The sequence below is a fragment of the Schistocerca cancellata genome, chromosome 2 (genome assembly GCF_023864275.1).
Source record: "Schistocerca cancellata isolate TAMUIC-IGC-003103 chromosome 2, iqSchCanc2.1, whole genome shotgun sequence".
Lineage (NCBI taxonomy): Eukaryota > Metazoa > Arthropoda > Insecta > Orthoptera > Acrididae > Schistocerca > Schistocerca cancellata.
In genome coordinates, this window is record NC_064627.1 from 139,929,055 (window position 1) to 139,953,034 (window position 23,980).

Consider the following 23,980-nt stretch of genomic DNA (forward strand, 5'->3'; position numbering starts at 1 on the left):
ACTGATTGCACTTCCTCAGTAATCTACCACTAAACCAAAGTCTGCCCCCTGCTTTATGCACAACTGAGCCTATGTGATCAGTCTATTTGACGTCGCTACAAAGTGTTCCACTCAGTTATTTGTATGAGTTGGTCGGTTCCAACAGTGACTCATTGATATTGTAGTGATAGCATAATAAGTTTTTTTCGTTTTGTGAAGTGCACAATTTCACATCTGTGAACATTTAAACCAAGTTGCCAATCTTTGCACCAGTTTGAAATCTTATTGAGATTTGACTCAATACTTATGCAGTTTCTTTATGCTGTTAACAGCCAAGAAGCTGCAAAGTTGGATGCTTCTATTAATCTTGTCTGCAAGGCCATTAATATGCAACATGAACAACAAGGATCCCATCATACTTCCCTGGGGCACACCTGAAGTTACTTTGATATCTGACTCTCCATCCAAGATAACATGTTGTATCCTCCTGGCCAGTAAGTCAATCGAGTCAAAAATTTCCTTGGTGGCAATAAGCATATGTGAGGTACTGAGTAAATTGCTTTTTGGAAATAAAAAACATACTGCATCAGTCTGATTGCCTTGATCCAAAGCTTTCAGTATGTCATGAGAAAAGGGCAAGTTGAGTTTCACATGTTCAATGTTTTGGGACTCCATGCTGATTGACATTGAGAAGGTCATTCTGTTTGAGATACCTCATTATGTTTGAGCTCAGAATATGTTCTAAGATTTTACAACAAATTGATGTCAAGGATATTGGACAGTAGTTTAGTGGACCACTTCTACTACCCTTCTTGTAGATGGGTGTGACCTGTCCTTTTTTCCAAGAACTGGGCACGGGTTTTTGTTTGAGGATCTGTGATAGATTATACAAGGGACTAACTCAGCCACAAATTCAGTATAGAATCTGACAGGGATTCCATTGTGCCTTGGAGCTTTGTTCAATTTTAACATTTTCAGCTGTATCTCAAGACTATTGACACTAATACTGATTTCATTCATTTTTTCAATAGTTCAAGAATTAAATTGGAGCAATTCTTCTGGTTTTCCTTTCTAAAGAAACATTTGAAAATGGAGTTAAGCATTTCAGCTTTTGCTTTTCCAACCTCAGTTTCAGTCCCTGTCTCATTTGCTAGGGACTGGACACTAACTTTGATGCACTAAGAGCCTTTACATTTCACCAGGATTTCTTTGGGTTTTGTGCAATATCATTTGACAGTATTCTGCTGTGGTAGTCATTGAAGGCATATGGTCTGAGGACAGAAAGTGAGAATGTCGTGACAGATTGATGTATTTCCTGTGTTAGTATAACAACTGCTGTAATTAATCTTTTTTTTTTCCGAATAGGTGAGGCAAATATGTCAAATTGCTTCTGCAACAAAGAAAAAGAGTTAAGAGTCTCTACTAACGAAGGTAAAAAATCTGAATGGCTGCATGGGCTCTTGTTTTCAACAGAGAAAAGAAAGACAAAGCTTTAGTTTTGGTGTTAGTAAAGACTACAAAGCATTATTGAGCAATTTTACTGGTTCAGCTTGTGTAAAATTCTGACAACAATATATCTTTCAAGATTAGGTTGGGCATTTCTCTCTCTCTCTCTCTCTCTCTCTCTCTCTCTCTTATAATTGGCATTTTCCCACCTTGCTCAGTAACAGATTCAGCAGTTTCATCCCCACCTTATTAGTTTCACTATAAAGCTTTAATTGTTCACCTCTTTTTGTTGTATTTGAACAAAAAGGAGCAATTCAATTTCGGAGTGTTTGATACATTGCTACTTTTCAGTAATTGAGGGGGAACAACTACTTGACTGAAGTACATTGAGATCAAGATACAGAGAATCAGACATTTTAATAGTTTTTTTTATTCATTTTAAACTCTCATACATGGACTAAATTTCAGTCAAATATAAACAAAATATTGTGGTTTCAGAATATATGAGGTGATGATTTAACATGTGAGAAGTACCGACTAATTTGGATTTCAGTTAAGTTGTCATTCTAAAGAATGCCTTAATCACACTTCTGCTGTACATTTTTAGTTTCAGTTTTTACGTTTTCTGTTAATGATTTGATAACAGTGAACCTTTTTTCTGGTAAATTTACCTTACAGCTCTGATGAAGACCCTGTATCTGAAGCTCATTTCCAAACACAAATGCCTTTAATGGGACAGCATAGTCTTTATGGAAGACTACCATCATATGGACAACATACATTACGTAATCCATACAGGTAAAGTGAAATTTATGTTTCAGCTGCATAGAATAAGGAATGTGATCTTCCTATTGCAAAATAACGTATGATAAAGGATATATTGGCAATGGCTTTTTTGTACACTCACTTTGTACTAATTAGTAATCTAAGATTGAAAGGCAGTACAGTCCTTGCAATCACCTGAAATTTGAGACTCGAAATTCAAGGGGAGAGAAAAGTTTTAGGCCACACCTCCAAATCGAAACAAAGTTAGTCCATTATAATATGAGACATAATTTAGGTCGAATGAATGACGATAACAGCTACAGTAGTTTGGTTCGAGTCGTAAGCTTAGCAGTTATGCTTTACCAGGTAGCCATTGCTATGCGTCAGGTGCTCCGTCCGTATTTATACGGGTACCCTTCCTTTTTCACGTGCTTCGTCTGGTTTGAATGGATTGCTTATTTTTCTTTGATCTGATAAGTGCCGCTCTCTTTGTTATAGGTGTTTACGTCACTCTAAGCTGAAAATGCATTACTGTATTGTGCCATGCATTGTTTGTCACTTTCTGATAATTAGTCTTTACGGCCTGTCGCCGCTCGCCGCATGGCTTGCTTTTGTGCGCTCTACTGCCGCTTCCAGTTAAAAATAAAAAAAAGAGAGAGAGAGGAATCGTCTCATTAGCGAAACAATGGCAAGAGACTGCTATTTGTTGTTACTTACACTGCTGGCTTTCTTTGATAATGATCAACAAGAACCAAATAGTAGACTGCATATGATAAAAGATGTTCTGAACCAGAGTTTAGCAAAAATTTTTCTCCATTTGAAAATCTTTGCAGACGCCTCTTTTAGTACATTACATTCTGCACCGAAATTAGAGTCATCTTAGATTTAAAAATCTAATCAATTGCCGTGCTTCATTTCTGACTGTATCACTATTAGGCATAAGAATAATACGAATATAAACATGACATGATATATGTATTCTTCCGTGTTTGCCGTTGTCTCACTCTAGTTTTGTACAGTTTATTAGGCAGACAGGATTTAAATGAGATAGCTGCAAACACGAAAGAATACATGACAAAATGTTTATATTCATATTATTCTTATGGTGAAGAGAATACTGCATGTGATTCATAATTCGTAAAAGTTCCTATTAGCAACCATCTCCTCTCACAGGTAGGAAAAAATTCAGAAAAAAGTTTCCCATATTGACCAACATCCCAAAGAGTCTTGCCAGACAGATTTTCATAGTACATTGAAATGCTGCTACATTCGAAAATGAATAATACGAAATTCGTATTTCCTTCATTGGGTAACGTACGAATATGCAGTGGTCGAAACTCGGGGCAGAGAAAAAAGCTCGTCTTCCACTTTTTTTTTTTTTTAACTGACGCAGATGTTTTGGCGCCAGTATTTATCTTTGTGCCTGCAAAGCATGCCTGTGTAGCGCTACATATATTCGACGGCAGAAGTTAGCTGTGGTGGCACCTTCCAACATTTTTCAGAACTTCCGCTTACTTTGCACTCGATTCTAAGCTGCAGGCAGTTTTTTGGATTACAAAAACAGGAAAAAAAAGTGCGGCTTAGATTCGAGTAAATACAGTACTAGATAACTCTGTGAGTGTATATTCCATATGCCTGTGTTCCAGGCCAGTAAATCCCAGGCAGATATGTTTGTGTAAATTCATAGTCATCATGACTTTATACAGAGAATGGAGAGAGTAATACTACAGTAAACAACTAATTGGTTACATTCTTGGAATGTTTGTTTCCCAGTAAGATAGTCTCTGTAGGCTGCTTCTGCAAAGTACTAACAACAAATTACGATTAGTGCTGATCTACTTACAGTTGGAAATTAGTTCTAGATTATTTTATATGTGCATATGTATACTGCCTGACAGAGAAAGTGATGCACCCAGCAGACATGGTCGGTTGTCAAGGTAACTTTCTACACATACACACCGCTGGTGGGTATGCAGTCTATGCTTCCCAACTACTACAGCTGCACTCCAAATGTAACCACGTGTGTTGTACTGTCAACAATAGCATATACATGGAATGGTAATGAGCAGCATTAGGTGTTGTGTGATCACTGTGAAGGATGCAGAGATGCCATATATTTGTGTGAGACAGTGTTGTCACCACCTGACACAGTTTTTAACGGGCCTCACTATGGGTCACCATTTGGCCAGCTGGTGAAACGTACTGCAGTGCCCAGATTTGCAGACATTTAGATGTGACATTTGCCTGATTTTTAACTGCATGCATGGACAGATGAGTGCAGACATACTCGTCTAGGTTCTAGTTGACCACTATGTCTGACTGCTACAAGGAAGGATCACTGTATTGTGGAACAAGCACATCATAAACTCCTTGCATCTATGCCGGCCATTCAAGTGCAAGTAATAGACTGCCTGTAACATTCTATGTCAACCCACACCATTGGTTAGAGACTAGCAGCAGCTGGACTAGGGAATCACCATTCCATGTATATGCCACTATTGACACCACAACACAAATGGTTACATTTGGAGTGCTGCCACAGATGGGAAGCATAGACTGCTGATAAATGTCATTGCATTGTGTTCAGTGACAAATCGTCGTTCTGCCCCACCCAGGATGACGATCATTGGTGTGTATGATGGTGATCTGGGAAGAGGTCCCATTCTTCCATTGTTTTCGAGAGACACAGCAGTGTTACTCCTGGCAACAGCTGCCACTTGTGACACATCAGGAGAGTAGCAAGTTACATAGTTAGCTTTTTCTATGTGCTTTTACAGTTTAATTTGCAAATCAGTAGTGGTTGGATGTACAGGGTGTATGCAGACACAGGTTTACCAGTTATCAGGAGTACCAGTGTTTGGCATGTAATGGAGCCTCTTAGAAAAATAATGTCCAGGGCTGGAAATAAATCCAATTTGTGCTCGTTACATATGCGAGGGTACCTCATCCAAGATGTGAAGGAGGCCCTGCCTGCAACTGTCAAGAGTACAGTCGTTTGCAGGCTGTGGTTCGTGTTGGTGCCACTTTGCTTCTGACTTTCCTCAGTTCATAACGGTGGCTGGTGAAAGTGAAGTGTGCAAGCCTCAGTGCAGGATGCAAGTGAAGCTCATGATTGTACCCATTATAGATCAGAGTCCTTTGGTTTGGAGTCGAGTGGACTCTCAACCAGAGGGTGTGACGTTTCTGTAACAGTTGTGGCTGCAGATTTCTAGGTCTGCATCATTGGTTGGAGAATTGTAGGATTCCCCTCGGGAGGTCAAGGGTGCACTACACACAGGAAGCAGCTTATCGCGTAGCAGACAGCATGTGGAGTGTACAAGGTGGGTTTGTTTTTTTTTTTTTTTTTTTTTTTAGGGATAGGTGATAATTTGAGGTTCTTTAATGAACACCCATCACTCGGTACGCACAGAGAAAATCAGATCACATAAAAGTACAAGAACTTTGGCTCTCAAAGTTTCAACAGTAAATTGATGGTGCATTCCTAATTCTGTATACACTACCCTGCAGGAAATGAATGTTCATTGCAGCTGACAAAAATATTGTCTCTAATGAGGTTGAAACTCAGTAAACTCAGAAGTTGCCTGGACACAAATACTGGCCAATGTGAACTCAAGTTAATCTTCGGATGTTTTTACTGGTCATCTGATTCTGCCGCAACCGTTGTAGAACCATTCAAACAAAGTTTTCGCTCAGTAGCACAGAAATACTCCATTATGCAACATTAGTTCGAGATGACTTTAACCTACTCAGTATAGACTGGGATATATGGATTCATTTCAGGTGGTATGGACAGGTAATCTTGTGAAGTAATTTTGAACACATTTTCCAAACTGCCTTTAGCAGCTGTTTCAACAACCCACACACAGAGGAAATATTTTAGACCTTGTACATGTAAACAGGCACTGACCTTACCATCAGTGTCTGTGATCAGTGACTAGTGATCAGGTCGTCATCAAGAAGGTTAGGAGAGTATTTATGCTAGGAAGAGCAGACAAGCAGTTGCTAGCATCCTATTAGACCACCTACAGCATTCGCCACCCACATACACTCCTGGAAATTGAAATAATAACACCGTGAATTCATTGTCCCAGGAAGGGGAAACTTTATTGACACATTCCTGGGGTCAGATACATCACATGATCACACTGACAGAACCACAGGCACATAGACACAGGCAACAGAGCATGCACAATGTCGCCACTAGTACAGTGTATATCCACCTTTCGCAGCAATGCAGGCTGCTATTCTCCCATGGAGACGATCGCAGAGATGCTGGATGTAGTCCTGGGGAACAGCTTGCCATGCCATTTCCACCTGGCGCCTCAGTTGGACCAGCGTTCGTGCTGGACGTGCAGACCGCGTGAGATGACGCTTCATCCAATCCCAAACATGCTCAATGGGGGACAGATCCGGAGATCTTGCTGGCCAGGGTAGTTGACTTACACCTTCTAGAGCACGTTGGGTGGCACGGGATACATGCGGACGTGCATTGTCCTGTTGGAACAGCAAGTTCCCTTGCTGGTCTAGGAATGGTAGAACGATGGGTTCGATGACGGTTTGGATGTACCGTGCACTATTCAGTGTCCCCTCGACGATCACCAGTGGTGTACGGCCAGTGTAGGAGATCGCTCCCCACACCATGATGCCAGGTGTTGGCCCTGTGTGCCTCGGTCGTATGCAGTCCTGATTGTGGCGCTCACCTGCACGGCGCCAAACACGCATACGACCATCATTGGCACCAAGGCAGAAGCGACTCTCATCGCTGAAGACGACACGTCTCCATTCGTCCCTCCATTCACGCCTGTCGCGACACCACTGGAGGCGGGCTGCACGATGTTGGGGCGTGAGCGGAAGACGGCCTAACGGTGTGCGGGACCGTAGCCCAGCTTCATGGAGACGGTTGCGAATGGACCTCGCCGAGCAACAGTGTCCCTAATTTGCTGGGAAGTGGCGGTGCGGTCCCCTACGGCACTGCGTAGGATCCTACGGTCTTGGCGTGCATCCGTGCGTCGCTGCGGTCCGGTCCCAGGTCGACGGGCACGTGCACCTTCCGCCGACCACTGGCGACAACATCGATGTACTGTGGAGACCTCACGCCGGCGGTACGTCCACCCGGCCTCCCGCATGCCCACTATACGCCCTCGCTCAAAGTCCGTCAACTGCACATACGGTTCACGTCCACGCTGTCGCGGCATGCTACCAGTGTTAAAGACTGCGATGGAGCTCCATATGCCACGGCAAACTGGCTGACACTGACGGCGGCGGTGCACAAATGCTGCGCAGCTAGCGCCATTCGACAGCCAACACCGCGGTTCCTGGTGTGTCCGCTGTGCCGTGCGTGTGATCATTGCTTTTACAGCCCTCTCGCAGTGTCCGGAGCAAGTATGGTGGGTCTGACACACTGGTGTCAATGTGTTCTTTTTTCCATTTCCAGGAGTGTAGCTTGTATTTATTACAAATCTCTTACCCAGCATGAAGTCCAAAGTGACTGAAAAAAAAGTGCAGGCAATTCCTGTATATAACAGGGGCAAAAGGATGGATCTGTAACATTACAGATCTGTATCCTTAACATTGGTATGCTGCAGAATACTTGAAAATATTCTATGTTCGAATGTAATAATTTCCATGAAACAGAAAACCTTCTGTCAACAAACCAGTGCAAATGTAGAAAGCGTTGCTTGTGCGAAACTCAGCTTGCACTTCTCCACACTACATACTAAGAACCATGGATGAAGGGCAACAGACGAGATTCCATATTACTAGATTTCCAGAAAGCATTTGGCACAGTAGCCACTGCAGACTGTTAATGACGGTCCAAGCATACAGAGTAGCTGCCCAGATATGTGAGTGGCTTCAAGACTTCATAACTAACAGAACCCAGCTTGTTGTCCTCAATGGCGAATGTTAATTGAAGACAAGGGTGTCGTCAGGAGTGATCCTTGGAAGTGTAATAGGAATGCTGGTTCTCTGTATACAGAACTTCTTTTCAGTGTAATGAATGGCAGCTTGCTCTATATGCAGAAAAATTTGAAGTTAATGCAGGTGAGTAGGAAAAACAATACTTTACTGTTCAAATACAGTATTAGTGGTGTGTTGCTTGACACAGTCACTTTGTTTTAATATCTGGGTGTAATGTTGCAAAGTAATATGAAATTGACCAATCGTATAAGAAAGGTAGTAGGGAAAATTAATGACTGACTTTGTTGTATTGGGAGAGTTTTAGAAAAATGTAGCTTATCTTCAATGGAGACTGCATGTACAACACTTGTATGACCCATTCTTGAGTGATGCTCCATATGAAATAGTTCATGAATTCAGATGGAAATCCCTGGAGGAAAGGCAATGTTCTTTTCGTGAAACAATGTTGAGAAATTTTAAAGGAAAGGCATTTGCAGCTGACTGCAGAACAGTTCTTCTGCCATCAGTGAACATTTCATGTAATGACCTTGAAGACAGGTTAAGAGAAATTAAGGCTTGTACATAGGCATATAGACAGTTGTTTTTGACATGACTATTAGTGGTGTATGACATATTTTGCTGTACACCATATGGTGGCTTGCGAAGCATGTATACAGATATATGTGTCAAGCTTTCACTGTACTCCATATGGTAGCTTGCGGAGTATGTATGTAGATGTATGTGTCACAGTGTGGGGAGCCTTCGGCTATGACTTGAGATTACAGCTGGTAGTGATTGAGGAGTGATGGAACAACAATACATCATGGATACTGCGTCCTCATGTGCTACCCCTTATGCAACAGTATCGTGGTGTCATGATCATTCACACAAGGCAACAGTCTATATGAATTGTCTGCATATGATGTGGTACCCCTATGGCGAGCAAGACCACCCAATCTGTCTGTAATGTAATATGCATGGGACCAGCTTGGACATCACTCTTGTGCCAGTATCCAGGATATCAAGGACCAGTTACAACAGTTGTGGGCCAGCTTGTCTCAAGAGAAGATAGAACAGCTTTATTATACCCATCCAACAGATTTGTGCACGCATCCAGGCCAAAGGGGTGCATTGTCAAACTAATAAGTTAACTTATCTTACCTAATTTGTAAATATGTCCCAATTTTGTAATTCCTTAAGTAACATCTCATACCCTCTCAACCTGTGAAGTTTCATGTTGTTTTCTTCTCCAATAGTTCAAATAAAAGCATTGTCCTGTAATTGTACTTCGATTGTCAAAATAAGAGCCTTTAATGCTGACAGTGCTGTTACCACCTTCCAACTGTGAAGTGCTGATGGCTGCTGTTGGTACTTTTATTTATTTATTTATTTATTGTTCCATGGGACCAAATTAAGGAGAAGTCTCCATGGTCATGGAACAAGTCAATACATGAAATTATAACACGATATTGGAAACAGATAAAATGAAATATAAAAAAACATATTCAGGTGACAAGTAGTAAGTTTAAATAAAGAAAATCATGAACTACATTATTTGATACTCTTTCAGTATTACACACAAGATCCTTCACTATCAAGCTGGTGTCATCAGCAAACAGAAATAGTTTTGAATTACCTGTAATACAAGAAGGCATATCATTTATATAAATAAGAAACAGCAGTGGCCCCAGCACCGACCCTTGGGGAACGCCCCACTTAACAGTGCCCCATTGGGACTGAATATCACTACCACTCTCAATATTGCGGAGAATTACCTTCTGCTTTCTGTTCTTAAAGTAAGAGGTGAACCAATTGTAAGCTACTCCCCTTACTTCATAATGGTCCAACTTCTGCAGTAATATTTTGTGGTCAACACAGTCAAAAGCCTTCGTTAAATCAAAGAAAACACCTAGCGTTCGCAACCTTTTATTTAATCCATCCAAAACCTCACAGAGAAAAGAGAATATAGCATTTTCAATTGTTAAACCATTTCTAAAACCAAACTGAACATTTGACAGCAAATTATGTGAATTTAAATGCACCAATAACCTTGTATATACAACCTACTCGATAACTTTAGCAAACACTGATGGCATAGAAATAGGTCTATACTAGAGCTATGTGACTGATAATAATAGTCATCTGTAGAGCTACAGTATCTTTTAAATGTTGTCACAGAGAAATATACAAAATAACATCTTGTGACTGGTTGTAGTAGACTTGCGAAACAACTAAAAGTCCTCTTTAACTGTGAGGGCTCTTGTTTCACCATATGGATAATAGTATAAAGTTCTTTCAACACTTTCATTTTTAAAATGACAATTAAAAGTAGTTTTTGTAGGCATTTTGTCAAACCAAGAACTATTGAATCAATGAGACAGTTGATACAATCCATTTCTAAAGAGACTTCTTTCTCAGAAAGGAAAGCTAACTATTCACATCAAGGATAGATACTTGTTGCAAAACATGATTCCTGAGCACCTCATCTGTTCCTAGTGGTACTCCCTTCACCCACACACTGCTCCTCCATTTAAAATCAGTCAAATTAAAATATGTACACTATACCTTGGCCTCCTATTTGTAAATCATTTGATTGCTGGATTCCTTACTTCTGAGGTGGCAGTAATTTGAAGACTTCAAGCTGCCAATGGTTTGTGTCTGACCACTGCCTCTAATGTAGTGAAGTGAATAACGAAGTAATTTCTGGTCTGTTGTGCAACTACCTGCAACTCGGAGAAGACATTATGATCAGATTTTTAAATGTAAGTGATATGTATGTCTCAAAATTGCTGTCATAGATGTGTGGTACTAAGTACAAAGTATGTGCATAGTGGATGGACTGTGTGAGGAATATCTATATACATTCGTTTCTTGAGCTGTTACCCCACAACATTGTGTCATGCCTTAATGATAGTATTTGAAAAACGAATGTAGTTATTGGTAACGTAAGCAAACAGTATTTCAGTCTTAGGAAATAGTGATGATTGCAATGATGTTTTAAGAATAATTTCGTGACTGAAACACAATTGAAGCCTTTTATTTTTGCCTTTCATAAAATTGTATTTTACCCCTTAGGGGGTAATTATCTCCAAGCAGGGAACCAGTGATTTTAAGGCTGCGCTCAATGCATAGTCCCATCTCTGGTTCTTTACAAAGGTAGAAACAGTTTTCAGGTAGCCAAAAGGAGATATATGGCAGAGTTTCAATTAGAGATGGTAATGTCACAAGTCATAGGCAGGTTGTACGTTAAGAACATTAGCATTTGAAATATGCTACAGAATAACCCTTTGCCAAGAAGAACTGATGTATTGATTTTTTTTAAGGGAGACTATTTGTAGAAGAACATTTGACAGTTATGCAATGGTTCTTTCTCTTCATCTTCGTCTTTGTCTTCTCACAGCCTGTTGTGACTTCACTGTAACTATTTGTTCGTAATTTTTACTACATTTCTCTTTCTTATTTGTTGGTAATTGACTGCTTATTTAACAAATCGACTGCTTGTTTAATTAATCTGTCTTCCCCCATTCATTTGATGTGTTGTTTCCATGTTATGCATCCTTGCTCTGTTACCCATTATTCTGTAGTCATTGAATGAGAGAAGCATTTTACTCACAGCCGAGGATCATGACACAGAAGGGACCTGATGATAGCCTGCGGTGGTCTCTTATCCATTTCTATAGTGACGATGTCGGTGACATCCGAGAGTCTGTATGGAGCCGGTGGTTGGCAGGCGCAGTTGATGTGGATTTGTCTAGTGCCAACCTTAGGACTATGAATCGACATGTCCAGTGTGGTGTCTGTGATGAATGACTCCACACTAAAGAAAGTGGAAAGTGTCAAGTACTGAGGAGTGTAATAGAATATTGTGGGAGGAATTATAAGGAGCTTGATGAAAATGGAAAACAAAGACATGGATTACTGCAGAGTATACAAGCCTGGTTTGGAATAATTGTGTACCACCAAAAAGCAAACAAATGTTACACAAAGTATATTATGTTCCAGTACTCTCACAAGCATCAGATATGTGGGTAAAGGATATAAGGCAGATGAGCAAGATACGGCCTGGCAAGCTGAAATTTCAAAGAAGCAGGCAGTGTAGGAATACTTTAGAATGGATAGAGTAAGGTAAGAGAGAGCGAGAGAAATAATGAAAGGGGAGCTTATGCAAGAAATCATAGAAAAAACAATATTTATTTGGTATGGACATGTTGAAAGAACGGGAGTTGGTTGGATACCGAGATAGGCTAATGAAATGACAGTAGAAGGTAAAAGATGTATAGGAAAAATGAGAGATGGATAGATCATTGAAGTAAAGGGATGCGTGGAAAAGAGAGGAGAATACTGGCAAGGTGCTGAGAGAAATGTGTTGGCAGGAAATTAAAAGAAGAGCACTATTTGAAGCAGACCCAGCCAGTAGCTGGAAACAGTAGAAGAAGATGACGGTAACAGTAATACGTAAGGAATGTTACTTAACACCAATAACATTTAATGAAATCACTTAAAGAGAGCAAATGGCATGCAGCTTAAAATTTATGAGATAATAATCACATGAAAATACATATTAAGTTCAACATGAAAAATTGGTTAACAAGGCAATGTTTATCCCCGCACCCCCTCCCCCCTTCCCTCCCTCCCCCTTGTCCAAAAAAAATTAACGTTAAAAGTAAATGTTGCGTGTGTGCGCACGCGAGGGGGGGGGGGGGGGGGGGGCCTTTTCTTCCAATATTTACGACTGTTGCTATGTTACTGCTTCTCTGGGGCTGCTGTCGTTCCCAAAACACTTCAGTCCGTTTTCAAACTAGGTGGTAGATGTGGCAGAGTCGCTGAATTGTATGTCAAAATCAGTAAATTCTGAATCAAAATAATTTTGTTTTTTTGTTTGTAAATACGGGCACTGTAAATTTATTTTTTACTCAGAGTGGCAGAGAAATGGGGAATGAAAACAAACCACTCTTTTAAATAAAACGAAGATATAGCTGCTTAAGGCAGTTGATGAGAAGTGGAAGGCAGATATGTAAACATTTTGACACTCTGAATTTAGAATAATTAAAGGTATTTGGTCCAAGCAAGATAGGTCTCTGAAAGTTACCATATCAGGCCAGTATTGCAGGACAGAGTTGTTGAGCTTGCAAAACCAGTGGGTCTTAAGTTTCCTGTAAATCTAGATTGTTGGAATGTTTCAATAAAAGGAACACCATAGTGATTGTTGTGAAGCTGACCAAGTTTTAATGATTGTGATTACAGATAGGTTAAAGACTTGTTTGCTTTCAACCTTTTATTCTTTTTTTTCCTGGTCTTATCCCATATTGTACAGGGTCAACATGTTAAACTGGGTTTGATAATGTTAGTGATGGAGGGTTGCCAAATGCCTTTCGTGACACCACCTCTGCCCCCCTGTCACAGAATTTGTGTACATCATCTTTCTATGTCTAGTGTTATCCCATGTAAAAGTGTTGAGCATGTTTCCAAAGTGTTGGCTAATCACGTAACAGATGTGGGTGCCAGCCTTGTGTTCACCTAGTCAGATATGGGAAACCACCTAAAAACAACATTCTGAGTGGCCCATACACTGACTCTCATCACTAATCAGGGTGTATATGACCCAGGACAACTGGGAGATCCGGGAAAATCCCAGGAATTTTTTCATCGGGGAGAAAACCACGAAAAACCCGGGAATTGTTTAGAATTCTGGGAATTTTTCATTGTTTTGGTTTTCAGTTAAACTTCTTTGATTTTGACTGGTAAGAACCAATACTCTAACAAAGGATGTTACTGTATCCAGCTACTGCAGAATAATACTGCAGTAAAAAAACATGGGGGGGGGGGGGGGCTGGGGGAATAAAACTTAAGTTGCAAAGGAAATGCGCCATATACAACAATAAAAGAGTGCTCATACAAGTGTCTGCCTACAGCAGTGTGTGTCAAAGGCTTTAGGAAGACTATGCAATGCTTTATAACAGATTATCTCTGATGAGCGTGATGTGACAACTGTTTAAATTAGATTCGTCTGAGCTGTTGCGGGCGGGCTCTTGAGCATGCTCAGTTGAGTCACGTATGAGTAATACGTTCTCCCACTTCCGGTTACAGAAGTGTGGCTGGGCGCCACTGCTTAATATTGCCCCGGTTTGGAAATATAGTAAATCTAGGGCCGATGCACAGAGCAGTCTGAGTCAAGGTGGGGAGTCTCCACGGGACCTGTGTTTACATTCAGTGACTTTGTTGTTTCCTCTTTGTTTATTGCTCTCACGTTAAATGATAACAAAACAGATTTTTGTGGCCAGGAGCTATCAAATGAATTAAAATACGTTCGCATAATTATGGAAGGCTAAAATATGTTATTAGTTTCAGATTTTATCTCCATCTTTCTGACGGTCGAGCATTAATCGCCTTACAGAACAATGAGGTTATTTTTGCCGGTTTGCTAAAGAGATTTGGTTTAAAATTTCACTTGTCTGCTGAGGCAGTCAATTTATTTGAAACAAAGTGTTTAATTTCACTCTATTGGCTAGTTTCAACTGTTCGTTGCATTTCAAGTGCATGTATGGCATTATGCCATAACAAAAATTTACATACGAATGTGCATTTTAAGCCGAATTATGCATTTTAGTATGGTTCACGAAATTCCGATGCTCTTGAAGTATCGTCTGATGTCTTGTTTCTTTTATGACATTTAATGTTTTACACGTACGTACATATGGGCTTCCTGCGTCATCGTAGCTGTGCAAGCATGGTGACACCTGTTATGTGGCGCTCTCTTGCAACTGCTGAAACGAACCTACTTCTGACAGGTCGCGGGAATATATTGCGAATGGTGGTTTGAAAAGCATTACATTCAAAGCAGATTTCCTTTTACTCAAGATGAACTATGTGCGAGAATGTAAGATGAATTTCTTAAATCACTAAGTGTTTGACTCTCATTTAAAAATCAACTCTTTGAGGACGACCATTTAGAAGAATTTCAAGCCCAGAAGATCAGACATTTACGTCGTTATTAAAAATTTTGCTGGCACATGTGTGTGATGTATCTTAAAGTGTAACACGCGCAAAAAAGATCAACATTATATGTGGAAGCTTAGCTTCTCTTCCAGCTTATTAATCTTCGAGACCAATATTATATGTGAATACTGTGTATATTAATTTAAACCGTTAACTTTTTTTATTTGTGTTTTCGCTACTGAAGAGTGATCTTGCTATTGGCTTACTACATCACGTGTCCTATGCTGCCATCAGCTGGCGAGATCACGTGACATGAGCTATGACTGTCTTACAAAAGTGCATCGCAATCTCGATATCAATGTTTCGGAAAGTAGCATGCGGTGTTTGGTGGAATTCAGATTTATACCTTCATAAAACGAAAATATGCAGCGTACGTGTTGCTGCACATAAAAGGTCTTTCAAAACGTGTTTTTCACCGCTGAGTTTCGTTTTCTAAAGTGCCGGGAAATTCTACTCTGGTATATAAAACCATAAACATTCAAAGGATTGATGAGTTTTACTGTGCCAAGGAAGAGTATACTGTCACTTACCACGGAAAAAGTGTATTTTCGCCAGGGAGAAAGTGTACTTTAATAGGAAAATCCGGGATTTTTTTTCCTTGTCCACGTATACATCCTGTTTATGCACCAGGAGGATTCAATCTGGGTCTGGTATGCCTCCTCAAATCCCAGAAGCAGAGTACTAACGCACATTGCTATCCAGGCATGTATGTTGCTTCTCATACTTGAAAAATATAATTGAAAGATGTATTTGATGACAAATCCAATTTATTTCACCAATGATTACCCAGTAAGACAATTGTGGTCAGATGAGGTAAATCTTTAAGTAAAGAGTTCAGTATTAGTAGAAACAATTCGGGTGGATCTGAAGAATTACTTTTATTTGTAATTTTTGGAAAGTTTAAAACTGCAGGGTTTTAAAAATGTAAGAACATTACTGGTTGAATACAGCAAACAGTAAATCGGGGATGATCACCAGGATGCTCTTCCATTAGATTCACAATTTGGATTAACAATAACAGATATTTTTTGTAGTATATACTGTACTGATATACAAGCACAAATTGGTAAAGAGTACTTTATTTGCTTTGTTGTGGTACTGGCTTATATCTTTACGTATGAAGTATCATATGGTGGGCAGTAAAGGGTCATTTTCTTGCAGTTGGTCCTACTTATTTCGGATACAAATTGGAAAAGGAGAGGGACTGAGAAGAGGTCTAAACGTCTTGTTCTTGACAGAATTAAATAATGAAACTTTGTCTGACATATCTGATACATGTCAGGAGCTTGAATTTGTACTTGTTCTGCCAAATGATGGTGAGGACACTGATAAAGATGATGTAGGTAGTGATGCGGAAGGTCAACCCACCACTGTTGCTGGTTTAGAGAAGAAGGCTCTGGGACAAACTGCAGAGATAAGATGAAAATGTTACATCTTTATCCACTCGCTCAAGAGGAAAATCCCTGCCGTTCCAAATCACAATCGCAGTCTCGAGTTATGAAAACAAGGCACTAAATAGAAGGAAGACTAGACTCTCTAGGCTCTTCACAAAAATTTGAGGTATCATGTGATCCTATAACTGATATAATAGAACATCTCTGCACATCAAACTCTTCTCCATTTATCATACCCGCCCCCGCCCCGACCCCCCCCCCCGCTGATTCGGTTGAGATTATGACGAGAGAGAGACAGTCAAATATGCTGCTCAAAAGGGACATAGCATACAAATAAGTCATGATGACATCTGCAGATACATCGCTATTTTGCTGGGTATCTGGATGCTGTAAGTTCATGCATAGATGTATGTACTGGGAGACCACACCTGACACAAACAATGCCCTTGTTTCAAATTCTATCTCCAGAAATACTTATGAGAAAATTTGTCAGTGATAATGACAGCATTGAAAAATAAGGTGAAGTTCATAAGGTTTGGCCATTAATTTCACATCTAAATAAGAAATTTCCAGACATAGAGCCTCTAGGGTCAAACTTCTCCTTAGATGAGGCAATAGAGCCTTATTATGGCCACCACTTTGTGAAACGGTTTATAAGAGGCAAGCCAGTTCGTTATGGTTTCAATTGGTGGTGTTTAGCTACATCTAATGGATATCTCATCAAATTTGTGCCATATGTTGGAGCAAGTCAAAGAGATCCCCATAAGCCACAGGACATTCTGTAGTTGAAAAGCTCTGTGTGGGCTACATCCCTCAGAACAGCGCAGTGTACATTGATAATTACTTTAACTCTTTTTCCCCTACTTGAATCTCTTACTTCAGGTGGAATCAAATGACCGCTTTGGGAAGGCACCCATGTCAGATATTAAGGTACTACTCATGTGTTACGTGATACAGAGAATTCTATGATACTTGTAAGATGGAACAGCAGTAGTCAAGTGACTCTGGGGACAAATGTATTGGATGATTGTGTATTGGCTGAAAGTACATGCTTGAGGTGGAATAGAGGATCAAGAAAGAAGGTTTCCATACCACAGCCTTTCCTTGTACGGGAATATAATCGCCACATGGAAGGGGTAGATCTTCTTGACAGTCTTCAATGTCTATACCAGATTTGAATTAGATCAAAGAAATCGTACTGGCCCAAGATCAGGTTCTGCCTAAATGATGCTATTGTGAATATGTGGCTCCTATACCGGCAGCTAAATAACAATGTAAGTGTTTTGGAATCTACCAGACATACTGTATATTCAATTCTGACTTCGCTCAACATCGAAAAGCCAAGAGGTGTGAGGCCAAGATTTCTGTCATAGGTGCAAGAAAACATAAGATTTGATAATGCTGGACACATGATTGATGAGCAGAGCATGCAAAGAAGATGTGGACAGTGAAGCAAATACACAAAATTTCACTGTGTAAAATGCAATGAGAGACTCCGTCCAAAGTGATGTTTCATTTTCTTTCACCAGCGCTGAGAAGACTAAGTTGTCTAATAAACTATTATTTTTGTTGTTTGTCCTTTATTATTACAATGTCTTACTTTATTCATGTAATGCAGTATAGTTATTTTGTTGATTCTACTACATGAATTTGCCATGTATACTTAATGTATTAATAAATAATGTAACCTTAAAATATAAATAAAATAAACATTAAAATAACTAGAAATTATTATTGTACTTCTTCTTCATTTATTCATGTAATAAATGATAATCACGTATGAAATCAACATATTGTGATAAAATTGTGTAAGGAATTCTACCCCTTACTGCCCATCGTATGATATATCATACATTAAAAAAATTAATTTAAGGCCACCATTGTAAATTAACAATCATAAATGTGGTTACTAACCCATGTGGGTTATGGATCTGAAAATTTCTCAAAATCAAAAAAAATTAATTCTGGGATATAATGGGTTAAGGAGATGGGACTTGAAAAAATTGAAATAATTTGAGGTAGTTTACAAGTTTCATAGCGAGCATTAGGTGAAGATTGCTATAAACGGGAAATAAGATAGGTGGGTAGCTTTGACAGTTGAAATAGTGAAGGCAGCAAGAGTATCAAATAGACAAAAAGGAAACACCTACAGAAACTCTTGTATAACAAAAGAGATACTGAATTTAATTGACAAAAGGAGAAAATACAAAAAATGAGGCCCTGGAGTTGACATTCCTTCAGAGTTCTTGAGAACCACCCATGACAAAACTCTTCCATCTTGTGTGTAAGATATATAGGAACTGGCAAAATATTCTCAAATATCAAGGTGAATGTAATTATTCCAATTCCTAACAAGGCAGGTGCTGACTGGTGTGAATATTTGGTTTAATAAAGCATGGTTACAAAGTAATGACACAAATTAGAAACCAACCTCAGGAAAGATCAGTTCAGGTTTCAGAGAAATGTAGGAGCACCTTAGAAGATAGATTGAGGAAATGGTAGAAAAGTTACCTAGAACTTGTACAGAAAGCAGTCTGCATTGAATGAGTCGGAAGGACATGAAAGGGAAGCAGTGGTGGAGAATGGAGTGAGACAAGGTTGAACCTGTCCTTGGATGTTGTTCAGTCTGTACATTGATTGAGAAGTAAAGGAAATCAAGAAGGAATTTGGAAAGGGGGTTTTAAGTGGAGGAAGAAGAAAGAAAAACTTTGAGTTTTTAATGACACTGTAATTCTGTCAGAGACAGCAAACGACTTGGAAGACCAGTCAACAGAATTGACAGTGTCAAAGAGAATATAAGGAGAACTTTGCCAAAACAAGGGTAACAGAATGTAGTCAGATCAAATCATGAGGTGCTGAGGAAATTATGTCGGGAAAATGAGACTCTAAAAGTGATAGATAGGACGTAAAATGCATAAGAAAATCTCAAAGTCAGTAAAGCAGTCTCATTCACAACAGAAGTTTATTTAGGTGGGCAACAGCTTTGGTCTGCAATTTAGACCATCTTCAAGCTGTAAACACCATGATGGTCTAAATTATAGACTGAAACCAGTTGCCAAAGTAAGTATATTTCTGTTGTGATCAGGACTGTTTTACTGAATTTTACTATTTTATCCTGATTATGCTCCAGTGATAAAATGCTTTCTAATATTTTAAAGTGATAAAATCATTTATTTAAAAAAGTCTGTTATTGTCAAATATAAATGTAATTGTTAGGAAATCTTCTCTGAAGGTATTAATTTGTCCTGAATGCGGCGTTGTAGAGAAGTGAAACGTTCAGACTAGAGGGGAACAGAAGCTTTTGAAATTCGGTATTACAGAAGAAAGCTGAAGATTAGGTGGATAGATCAAATTATTAATGAGGAAGTACTAAATTGAATTCAGGAAATGCAACGTAACTAAAAGGAGGGGTCGGTTGATGGGACATATCCTGAGCTATGATAAATGTCAATTTGGCATTGGGGAGAAGTGTGAAAGGTACAGTAATTATGGAGAGCTATCAAACCTTGAATACAGTAAGCAGGTTCAAATGGCCATTGGTTGCAGTAGTTAAGAGGCTTGCACAGGATAGACTGGCATAAAGAGCTACATCAAACCAGTTTTTGAACTGTAGATCACAACAGCGTACATGGGCAAAGAAATATTATAATGATATTCAGTTGTCTTACACGTCTGTGTCTTATATTTCTGTGTCAAAATATTTCACAATTATTTGTTGAAATCTTCATTGGAAGTAACTTGCCTTTATTCTCTTGTCTCTCCATATACAGTTCACAAAGACAGAAACGTGAGATATAAACCCAGCTACATTTGTAAGAACTGCATTGTGCTGTTACACACATCGTGTTTCTGGCAAAACCTACACTTTCATAGCATTGAATTTATGTCTTATTTTGATATTTTTTTCTATTGCTGTTCCTCCCATATTAGCATCTACACATCATGGAAGATGTTATCCAGTGACCACATTTACACTGACCAGCTAAAATGTTTGGGCCATCTCCAAGTAGTGTGCTTGTCCAGTTTTGGCAAATAAAATAGTAGAAAATTGGCACAGCATAGGTATGACGAGTTGTCAGTACTTCCGTCTATTTATATCAAATTTGCTGATAGGTTTGATACCTGTAATCATTAGGTACGAGGAAATTAATTGGTTCCATAGTATAGCACAATTCAATCTTTGTGGCTTGAATGACTGACCTGCCCAAAAATGCCATGTGTATTGGAGACATGTAGTGGGCAACATAAAATTTGGAGGGACATACCTGCAAATTTCCCTGTACAATAGCACTTTGTTGTTGAATTTCACTTCATAATTTGATTGCTTTCAGATTTTAAAATTCCATCTTCAGATGAACATCTACATAAATTTTGCGTAAGCAGGTCATTGCACTGGCAGAAATCAGTCATTACACTGCTGGCACAAGCAAGGGCTAGGATCAACAATCAAAAATGGAATCAGCAATTAAAACTAGAAACCGCAATGATCGACAATCAAAAATAGAATCAGCAATTAAAACTAGAAACCGCTATGCAGCCCAATTACAATGTCAGTTAAAAGTCATACTTCATAAGGAAGTCAACAGTTATTAATCTGTTACAAACCATCATACTGCAAGGTAGTTATTAGTTTAGTAATTCATTTAGTGAAGATTTTCATCCTTTACCAGAATATTTCTACCCTCTGTTCTGCTATGAAAAAGGAGGTTCAGTATCATTACTTATCATAAAGCCTCAGTAAATTGGACTAATTTAACAGATGCATATAACAAGTGCTTAGCTAATAAACTGAGAAAAGTGATTCCCCTGATGACAGCCATAACTTTCTTCTTCTTTTGGGGATACAGGATTCTTCCTTTTACTTACGTATACCAATGGTTCAAGGTACACAGAATTTGTAGGGAACATACCTACAAGTATCACAGCCGATGAAGTGACAAGTTATCTAGTTTCTGTTGAAAAGTAAAAATTATTAAATTGTTGTCTGTGTGTACTGTGAACTATCAGCTTTCTAGCATGTGTATAAACTTCTTTAACCTGATGTGAATGGAAAAACATTACAATTTATCTTAAATGGAGAAAACTTATGGCTAATAATAGGAAAATGATGCCAGTACTGATCTATGCATTGTTATAGCACAACTACATTGTTGGTTGTGTGTACATCCATCATTAGTGTGAGAGACACTTAATGTAATGGATGTGCCAGAGTTGTTGCTCTTTGCTGCGACTGCAATTTGCCCCTTGTCTGAGTGAACTCTAGAGGAGTTCATGATGTGGGGTGGTCAAAAGTACATCTTTGTGAAAGAAATGTCGTGTAGAAGTTGTTGAGCCTAGGAAGATATGCGTCGTGTTGGGATCCAGGAAATGAAGATGACTGTCACCATGATGAATTCCTTATGAACTAATAGAATGATCAAGAAATGTCCCTTCATTGTTCCAAAGACACATTTACACAGACTGCCCATCAAATCATGCTCATACAACCTGATAAATACTTGTTGTAAATGAGTAAGGTGATCCGTGTCATTGGTTGACATGATGTAGGTATTGTCAGTATGAACATATTAGAATTCTAAATCGTATATTAGTTCATCTATACAGTATATCATCTACATTTGTGCAGCATTGCAGAATCTCCAGATGACATGTGAGTGAATTTGTAAAGGTAGAGCTGGGTATTTAGTGGCTCCTACAGTTATTATTATCTTAGACAGTCAGCAGAAATACCACTGTTTATTTCAGTTGTCATGTCAGCACACCCTCTTGCTGACAACTGCTTTTGGTGGAACTCCTTTGTTTTAGTATAGTAGTAATACTCTGTTTGTTCTTATATATTTACTATGCTGAGAAAGCTCAAAACCCACTGATGACTTACAACATTGGCTTTTGAAATTTGTAATATTTGCTCCATGCACTTATAACCACATTGTGTTACTATAAGGTGAACTTGCATGGAGTGTCATAAATGTTTCTTAAAGAACAATTTTGAACTCTGTTTATATGTTTCTGCAGGTCTGAGTACTAAGTAATGATGAACTTCTTTTTCTTTTCTCTTTTAGAGATGAATTCACTGACATAGCACGTGAGCCAGCATATCATGTACATAGAGAGCCCATTGGTGTTCTTCGTTGTCGAAGGTTTGGGTCAAGGTATATATCTAACAATAAAAAATTAGTATTTTTTATTATATGGAGTATCAGTACAGTTAAATTTTTATGGTGGTTCAATTGTAATGTTCTCACCATTGTAAGCAAACAAATACTATACCTTACTTTAGCATAGATCCAGTAATCCCATAGTAAGAGCAGTGGGCTCATTGTGGCTTCTTGTAGTGTTGAACTAAGTGGGTCGTCATTGAGCAGACACAGAGGCAGATGTGGATTAATCAACTTTACAGTATTTGTTTTGTGCACAATTAGTCATATGGTCTATGTTGTATTTGACACATTGTAGGGTAGCAGTTAATAAAATAAATTTATTTATTTAATGACCTTGTAAATCTAGTATTGTACTGTGTACAACAGGCCTTCTGTTAAGTACTACAAACATTTCTGATGGAAAACACAATGTTTTAATTAGAGATAGTATTGTATTATGTTTTAGAATTATAGCATCAAAGAGTGGTAGGATGGCACACGAAAAACCAGCCCTAGTACTAGAAGCACCCGTCAATTGTCATCAGCTTAGTAAATATAGGTCTTTGTATTAGCTTATTTGTTATTTCTTTATCATCTGATTATTACATTTTTATCTATTTGTTGTTGTATCTGCTTGTGTTCTGTAACACCTCTGTTTTTATCCCGACCTGAACTGATCGAATAGCAGCCCAATATTTATTATTAACATGACCTTGAACCTAATGGGGGTGGAAATCTGAATTGACTGCTACAGAAGTTGTTACTTTCCAGTTCGTCCTGTTCAATACTATAATACTGAATGTATGGTAATAAGGAACACCAACGCAGTTTTACTAATTACGAACTTACATTCTTCTCAAAACACAAAAAGGAGACAGACACTGCCTTCATCATACATATCTAATTACGGCTAATCTCAGCACAGGCATTCTTCATTTGCCATTATCGTCACACGCTAATCCATCACTGCATCCAACACTGCAATCCAAGCTTAGGCTGGCATGGTAGACACGAAACTAAATATCGGCACTAATAACGTCACTGATCACTTTTATAAAGATACTTCATCACTTTCCCGTTATTTATTTATTATTTAGGGGTCTAACCACGGCGATGGTGACACCCTTCTCAGTTAAAAACCTTGTATTCCAATAATGGCCTCCACACACACACACCATTCCCGCCAATCACTCTGGCACATCTCGACACTCGCTCTCGCAACACGTCACAATCGATTGTTCGCCCTATCGACCTGTGCCGAGAGCAAAGTTATAGTAAGGGCCTACGGACCCCTTACAGTTGGGAACCAACTTGTGTGTAACTGGCAAGTGGTCTGCTCGGGGGCCAGTTTATTATGTGCCA

At 39.0% G+C, this 23,980-nt stretch overlaps 1 protein-coding gene across 1 annotated transcript in view; it reads left to right on the plus strand.

Moving 5' to 3' along the window:
* The window catches only part of LOC126151896 (uncharacterized), a 279,605-nt gene that overhangs the window by 227,450 nt on the left and 28,175 nt on the right, over nucleotides 1–23,980 (plus strand). The window contains exons 10-11 of the mRNA XM_049915972.1: nucleotides 2,104–2,223; nucleotides 22,541–22,630. Coding sequence (XP_049771929.1) covers nucleotides 2,104–2,223; nucleotides 22,541–22,630 — 210 coding nt within the window. The remainder of the gene's footprint in view (nucleotides 1–2,103; nucleotides 2,224–22,540; nucleotides 22,631–23,980) is intronic.